This window comes from Orbicella faveolata, unplaced genomic scaffold (genome assembly GCF_042242905.1).
Source record: "Orbicella faveolata isolate gen_17 unplaced genomic scaffold, um_ofav_v1 contig_47, whole genome shotgun sequence".
NCBI classification, from domain to species: Eukaryota; Metazoa; Cnidaria; class Anthozoa; order Scleractinia; family Merulinidae; genus Orbicella; species Orbicella faveolata.
Window position 1 is genome coordinate 22,932,604 of NW_028301577.1, and position 8,166 is coordinate 22,940,769.

At 39.9% G+C, this 8,166-nt stretch overlaps 1 protein-coding gene across 1 annotated transcript; it reads right to left on the reverse strand.

Annotated features, from left to right (window-relative positions):
* Positions 1-5,686: 5,686 nt before the first annotated feature.
* On the reverse strand, positions 5,687-7,493 carry LOC110060983 (uncharacterized). Its single transcript, XM_020767800.2, has 2 exons — positions 7,292-7,493; positions 5,687-6,864 (listed from the first exon to the last, which is right to left on the reverse strand). The coding sequence occupies exons 1-2, from the start codon at positions 7,332-7,334 to the stop codon at positions 6,215-6,217; spliced, it is 693 nt and encodes a 230-aa protein (XP_020623459.1). The 5' UTR covers positions 7,335-7,493; the 3' UTR covers positions 5,687-6,214.
* Positions 7,494-8,166: the final 673 nt, after the last annotated feature.

Consider the following 8,166-nt stretch of genomic DNA (forward strand, 5'->3'; position numbering starts at 1 on the left):
CGCGCCGGTTTGGGTGGGTTTAAGAGAGTGCCCTTAACCACGGTCTATTTTAAGGACTTGTTTGGGATAAAAATAAGCCTCGCGTTAAACGTAAAAGGAAATTTAATGATTTTATTTACTAGCGACCGAACAAAAAACACTTGTGCAGTTTCGTGGCGCATATCAAGATCTGGGACTTGACCCGAGAAGTAAACAGCACTTGCTGAGACCTGTTCAGAACAATTGGTCATTTTAAGATCATTTGATCACTGTTCAGTCGATAGCACGCCTTGTCTTGTAAAAGCCACAAAGCTGAAATATGGTTTGGGAATTGCCGTCCTGTTGTGAAGTCGTTTAACCTCAAGAGATCAATCAGTTCAGTGGAGCATTGAAGAAGAACGTCATCTGCCTAATGCACTGTATCATCTCAGGCTTTATAGTAATCTTTGGTTTTTAGTCACGTACCTAAGTTATGTCAATACTGTCAATATTGTGTTTATTGCCAGCCAGGAGCCACAATGGGAGCTTGACATATATTATCTACTTCTCATGATGTCGGCCTGTGTATTGGTTTTCTTCAATTGCGGCAGGGAAAAAAGAAGAAAGCGATAAACAGGCGAGCGAAAGCGTACGAAACATGGGCGAAAATTCTGCGCGTGGCACAAATGACCCATGGCATGTCTAACTTTGTCGCGCGTGTGCGCGTTGGAGACACTCGCGATTCGTGGGTTTCGCCACTCGCGCGCAGCTCGGGCGTGTCCAAGCCGACTAAGAAGTAGTGTCACATACAGTGGCGTCCCTTGATCAGAAACGCGATAATCCTGACTGTTCAAGAGTTTTAAAATTGCTTGTTTACACCGATCGTAGTTCAATTAGTACTTTAATTTTACTGAAATTGGTAAGAAAATTTCCGTTCATATGGGCAAAAACCTGCGATAAACATATTTTTGCACTGCATTTTGCGCACGAATTACTTGCATTTGACCTACCTCGGCGGGGAGACTATTTGAATTATTAATTTAGAAAGAGATAAGGAAGCTTCCCGCCTTTTTGGTCTGGAGTGTCTGGGATGGGGTACCAAAATAAACATTATTTTGGTCTGCAAGACTGATCTAAAGTCTGCAAAGAACCTTCCTTTCCTCCGGCAGCGAGCACGCGAGGGCAAAGGTGGCGACGACTGTAGCCACACAGTTTGTGTGCATTTAAAGCATATTTTTGGACAGTTAAATCGCATAATAAGTGATGAGGTATTTCATTTGAAACGGCGCTTTTTGTATTGACCATGTGACTTCCCAAAGGCTTGCTTACTGTGTATAGACCGACAGATTTTATAGAAATTCAAAATGATCGGACTTAAAAATCTCTTTGAAGGAAAAATAAAATCAAACCCTGATACATTTTGAAAAGTCATTTGCAAGTGGTAATTTTCTATTTTTAAAATTATGATAGCAACGTTTCGCGAAGTGAGGGAAGCTTTGTATTCTAAGTTGTCCTTGGAAATGTCTGAAACTCCGGCGAGCGTTTTTTGCACCTCCATTGATCTTCCGTGCGAAATCATTAAGCGAGTTTTGTCTTTCCCGAAATAAGTTAAATGACAGACCTCCTCGAAGTGATTTTGCACCTCGACGTTTTGGATTTGGACTATTATTAATCGATATGAAGTAGAGAATTTCTAGTTTGGGACAGAGGTTGGTAAAAGGGTACGAGAGAAATGTTTTTAACGTTAGAAAATCGTACGACCTCAGTAAAGCCCAACTCAATGGGATTTTCGCTCACTTTGGGAAACCAATATAGCAAAGTTGTCTTTACAGTGTGAATTCAGAGAATGAGCTAGAATGGATTATTGACGTTTCTTTATTGTCAACTTTTGTACGACAATCATGTTATAATCTTTGAAACGCTTATTCGCTTTGAAACGCTTATTCTATGGCTACAGCCTTTCAGCAGCAGTGCTCAGAGGTTTAGCAGATCAGTTTTCTCCTTTAAATAATTCAGTCCCCTTCATTTTTTTTTTTTTTTTTGCGGCATCTTTGACGGAATTCTCCGCCGTACTAGCAACTTCGTGTGCACTAAGAAAGGTCAAGTCACACTACACGTGAGTCAGCAGCCATCACTTTTGAGTGTCTATGACTGACACATTTCTATTTCCTCAAATAATAATACATGGGGAACCTCACAAGAAAAGCTTACTATTTCACCCTGTGTAGAAGTATAAATAGCTTGTATCGGGCAATGTATGCAAACTTTTGAAGATATATCCTTCGGCTCGAAAGAAACCAAATGCCTTATATTCTGTGTGCGGCAAAATGTGGAAAAATACATTTTAAGTCACTCGGAACATGTTCTGTTTAAATAAACCCAACAGAGGATATCTCGGACAGAATTTGTACTTTGTAACTAAAAAGAGAATTTTATGATAAGCGCATCTTTAAACGTGCTTTTGGAACTCATGTCATACCGAGGAGTAGCATTCGACTACACTTTAAGTTTAATAGGAAACTGCATTTTTCTCCGAGGTAGACTGAGAAATTCATAACTGAAATAAATTTTGATATGGTCAGAATCAAACCGTTTGAAAACCGCTTAACTTGAAGGTTGCGAGTTGTAAATACACTTTGTTCAGGAAAAAGGAATATCAAAATTATTTTTTCATTTGTCCTGTGTTGATTTTTTCCATTAAAAAAATTGACATTATTTTCTCCATGGCATCATCATAGATACATAGCTTTAAAACTTATGCGTATCAACAAGGAAGGTTATGTTAAAAAGCCTGATTTTCAGCCCATTCACTATAAGAAGTAACTTATTTCTAATTTATAATCTTCTCTTAAAAGAGTCGACTTAAAACCTCTTTAGTGCTGTTGAGTGCTAGTGAAATTGTACTGGAAATTAAGCAAGAACGATTTGTAGAATTTTTATCTATTGATCATTTGACTCGGTTAAAATGGTTAAATTTTATCTTGAATTTCCTTTATTCACATTGAACTGCATAACTGATGGTAAAAAGGTGATTTTAAAGTATACAGATAATTGCTATGGCTTCCGTTCAAACGAAAAGGGATTTTTTCTCTCATTGTCAATAGCACTGTCGTCAAAATGTTCTTTCAGTTTGCTCGTTTAACCAGCTGCGAAAGGTTTACTGATTGGGAAATGCGATTATTTACATCTTTGAAAACTGAAGTTGACTCGTCAATTTAAAAGGAATTTAACTAAAATATCACAATATCAACCTCGGCCTGACAAAGATGACAGGAAGCATTTATTTAAAAATCCAATTATCGCAACAAGTTGCGGATTCAATTCCTCAAATGCCCAAAACGTCTTGTTCCTCGGCTTCACCTGTCAGTTTTTGATAATTTCGCGTTGAAGCATCTGTGAGTCATTTTAGAGTATTTCAATTTTCCAGCATTTCGCGTCAAGCTGCCAAAAACCTAGCATTGGCCAGCCGAGTTTGTAATCTTTTTGAGAAGTTGAATGCATTAGTTAATAAGCTGCCTAATTTCAATGTTATTTACATCTGCCAGCTGCTTTGTTTTTGATTGGATAACTCGATGAGCTATGTAAAATTAGCTTTTTGCACGTACCATTTTTGTTTGGTATTTTCAGGGTTTTCTTGTTTTGTAATAAGTAGCTTTGGTGTGACCTAAATTTCGCGGCTGGAAAAGTATTGCTGTGAATTTTCATTATAATGTTTGGCCTATACTAAGCGTGTTTGAGAAATGATAGCAAAAGGTTGCGAAAGGTTGCACAGTGACAGCAAATACGTCAGTTGCGTGGAGAAAAACCACAGAGTGATACCCAAAACGAAATAAATAATTGGACAAACGGTTCGGGTGTCTTGCAAATTAATACTTGGCTTGTCCATGAGGTATTTCGTTACTTTCTTTTAGTGCAGCTATGCAGTACAAAGTTGTCAAAAATAAAAATTGGTTGGTAGCACTTGTCAAAACTGCCGCTGGCACACAAACAACCCGCTTGCCTGGAAGTCCAAGCTTTCTTGTATTAGGATGACTGGCTTTTCCATCAAAACAGTTTCCATGTCGTTGACTACAAAATTCGAAATCGACTCAATGAGATAAATGCACAATTTTAACTGAAACTTTGGTAGCTTCCCAGTTTCGATTTCAAGCCCTTTCGATTGAAAGTGAAACGATAAGATCATTTTAACGAAAATGGATGTACTTAGTGCGGTTTGACGGGGTACAATTTTTCTGTATTGGCTTACAGCTAGGTTGAAATCAGCGAGCGCATGGTTAAAAAGTATTGCTGTCTCCAAAGAAACCATTTATCTGCAGCTTATTTAGTAAAATTACGATTGTTTACGCCGACAATACCGTAAAATTGAACAAAGAAATGTGTTTTCCTGAGAGTCTCTCTAATATCTTTTCAAGCACGCTTTTAGCGCGAAAAATATCAATTGATCTCTTTCTCGCCCTGTTTTGTTACCCATCGTTCGCTTATATGGCGCTAAGTTTTGTAGGTGACATTCGATTCGAGAGAGTTAGTGTCCGAGAGTAGCGTTTAAGTAGCCAATTACCATTGTCTCTCTGTGACAAAGATTGTAGGAGATTGGCTTATGCTTAACTATATCTGGTCTTCAGATCTCTTTGGTTATGTCGAAAATTTCTACTCAGCCGTGTAACTTAAGCGCCATTGAAAGTAATCCTCAGTTTCTCCTTGGGAGGAATTGTTTATTAAAGAGCGGCTGTAGATTCCTTTGTCCCTTTGTCTTTAAGCTGACCTGTTAGTCCTGTTAGCGCATCCGTGTACCATAATTGTGGCCTTCCCTTTGAAATTACCCCATGTTATCCATACAAATATTAAAACTACAACTGGAATACCGTGATATCATCTCGCTGATGGGCAAAATATTTTCCGGAGAACTGTGTCCATCAAAGCCTTTTATCAATAAAACAGAGCAAAACATTCAAACAAACCATACGTTTTAACACTTTTATCAGCTGTTCCGACAGGTTGTTTTTTATAATGCTTGAGAATGCCCGGAACAAATGTGTTACTGATCCACACGATTCAATAGAACCTTTGATCAAACAAGATTCAAAAGAAACGATAGGAAACTATCCAGTCCTTTGAGAATGAAGTTTAGTCTGCGCACCGAAGGAGACGCTTGTAAAAATGAAAAAAAAAAAAAAAAGATACCTTTGCCATTAGTAAATAGCCGATTTTGTAGAAGTTGGACGTTCTGGTGGTCTGAGACCTTGCTGGGATCAAAACCCGGATGTTCAATGGTTTCCGTTGTAATAAAGCCCTAAAAACAATATTGACCCGTTCAGCACGTAATAATGTCTCCAGTGGCAATTTTTTTCCCCGTTTAAAGAGCGATTTTTCCTACCGGAAAAAAAGCCATGCAAACTGTCGTTTTAATCTTCGGGAAGTTTTAGACGATTCAGTAATTTGGTCTGTAAATTTGATCTGGGTGTCAGATTAACTGTTAAATTTGCATGAATGATTGTTCCTTTCGGTTTTCTATATATTCCGGGTGTTTTTAAGGTTATTATTGCGAGATTTAAGTGCGATATTCTGGCCTGATAAAGAGAGAGCTGTTGATAAGGCTGATATATGGCGAGAAACTTATCACGGCAATTCATATATGCGGGGTCCACGGGTCATTAGGACAGTTGAGGATTAAAGGACGGAATTAGCACTCGAACAAAGCACGCTCAAGAAACAACAACACAACAAGAGCCTAGATGAAGAATTCGATTTTTAATGTCAGACCAAATGTCAAAGCTGGCTCGCTTTACCGAACCATGCTAGAAAATTGGAAACAAATGACAAGTTAATTTCAAACGCTGGTTGTTCGCTTTCATGTCACCGGCAGGGAAGTCTTGTCACTTGACAGTTCGTTCGTCTGTCACAACGTCAGTTTAGAATTCTATTTACACAGCGTTCGACAAAACAATAGCACATTTACATAATCTCGGACTTGTTAAATTTCGCGATACTCTGTGTTTTAATCTGCGGACGGCCGGCGCGCGCAAAGCACGGAATGGGTTCGAATTATCTCGCGCGATGCCCCCGAGATCGGACGAAACGCGTTTTGCAAGTGAAACCATTATTCGAGTTACCCTTGGTGCAGGTAACGCAACTTGTCAAGTCGCCCTCTGGTCGGCGAACCAACGATATATTATTCATTATAATGTACAAAGGATTCCCAGGTACAATGACAAAACACAAAGTCTACATGCGATATAAATTTCAAATTGCCTTAAAGTTAGCATGACAATGAAGATAACCCTTGAAAGCAATTTTTTCCTTGTTTACGAAATTCGTCCATATTCAGAGCGACCTCCACTAATAAATTGATACTGCTGAAAGCGTCTAGTGTTTGAGCAGTTTGTTCATTTGCCGGCATTTCTGTGTCGCTCTCCTGTTGCCCTTGCGAGGAAGGACTATGACAGCCCACGTATTCAAAATGTCCCTGATAATCACAAACAGGAAAATACGACTCTTGCTCGTGCCGGTTAAAGTCTTTATCGAAGTGCGGCTCGGGGCTGGGCGTTAAACTTCGTTGGTACAAGCTGTTCGGAGAAGGATTTTTCACATTCGCTCTTCGCGTGATCGTGTAATTGCTAGGATCTCGTCCTTCGCGACGAATCATCTCCGGCAGTATTCGCCTTCGCGCATTGATGAACCAGTTGCATACTTGAAGCACAGATAGGTTGGCGGCCTTCGATAGATACTGTTTCTCCGCTTCGGAAGGATAAGCGTTAAATCTGTGCTCCCACAGCCACATTCGAAGAACATTAACTGAATCTTTAGGTAGGTTACCTCTTCTTCTCTTGGGCGGTGGGCTCGCTGTGACACGTGATGCGCGAAGCACCCTTTCGCTTTCCTCTCTGATATTTTCCACGTTTTCGTCCACTGCGGGAGAGAAAAATTAATGGTTTAGAAACGATTTAGAGTAAAACACGAGTTCTTGACTGTCCATGGACAGAGATGTGAGTGTCTCGGGAGGATGTAAACGCCATCATTCTATTACCGCACCAGACATGTATTGATCTTATGAACTATCTCAACTGTCATCGGCAGCGAAACAACCGCAGTGAAATCACGAGACAAGTCTTGTCTGAGCTCTACATTCTCTAGAAACGCAAAAACCGGAATCGTATTTTCCACAACTCACAGACTTGACCTATAAGAAGAAAATCTAATCCCAAGCGAAAATCTTTCCCCCCCAACAAACGCTTAACTCGACACTGCGAAAAGCACAACTCATTCATTCAGACTTCGAGAGGCGTTGCGCATTTGGACACAAATGACATTCATTTAACCGGCTTCCGTAACTTACGGTAACGCTTCGTCCGTGTTGCCTTGCCTGTGTGGGGAGCCATGTCTCTCGCCGGAACGCGTCCCCGAGCTGTCCTTGTGTTAGAAGGAGAAAGGATGAGGCGTAGAATTTGAAGCAGAGCACTGTTTGCGAAACCTGCAGCAGCGAAGAGACTTTGACACTAATGACAGATGAAAGCGTGTGTGCAGCGGTGCGTTGCTGTGTGTTTGTGTAATTTACAATATAATAACGGCACGCGATTGGCTTAGAGTGACAATCTATTTAAATTGCGCTCGAATTTCATTGGCTTCCGTGGACAACTGGGAAAATTTTCCACGTGGAACCGAGATATACGGTGATTTTATTTACTTCAGGTTTCAGGACCTAACGCCAATTTTGACTGCCCTTTCGCAAGTCTATTATCAAAGTTTTGTTTCATTTCACAAAAACAAACATTAAAGATCCTGTGTCATGGGCAAAAATGAAATTTTCTCAATAAATACGGCCTCTATCTCTGGTTACTTTGCTTTTCCATGTAGTGATGTACCGCCCGGGGATCCCTTGGCTCTTAAAGGGCTCGCTTTCCAATCTTGTATATTGGAATAGATGGATATTCAGTTTATGAAAATTGAGCATCGCACGATGCGCTATTATATTCCAACTAAAACCAAATTAGAAGCCACAGGAATAAATTATTTGCGGAGTTTACTGAAAGGCAAACTACTAGGTGGTACGAACTTTTTCCAACGGTTTGTTTTGGCTGCTGCTTCTAAGATTTTACAGGTTGTTTCAATCGGGGAAATTAGATCGCTGTTCTTTTTTCTCTATTTTTCTGAAATTGCGAAAGTATCTAACGCCTTTTAAGGTTGCCGGAGTTACTCTTGTCAACCCGACGC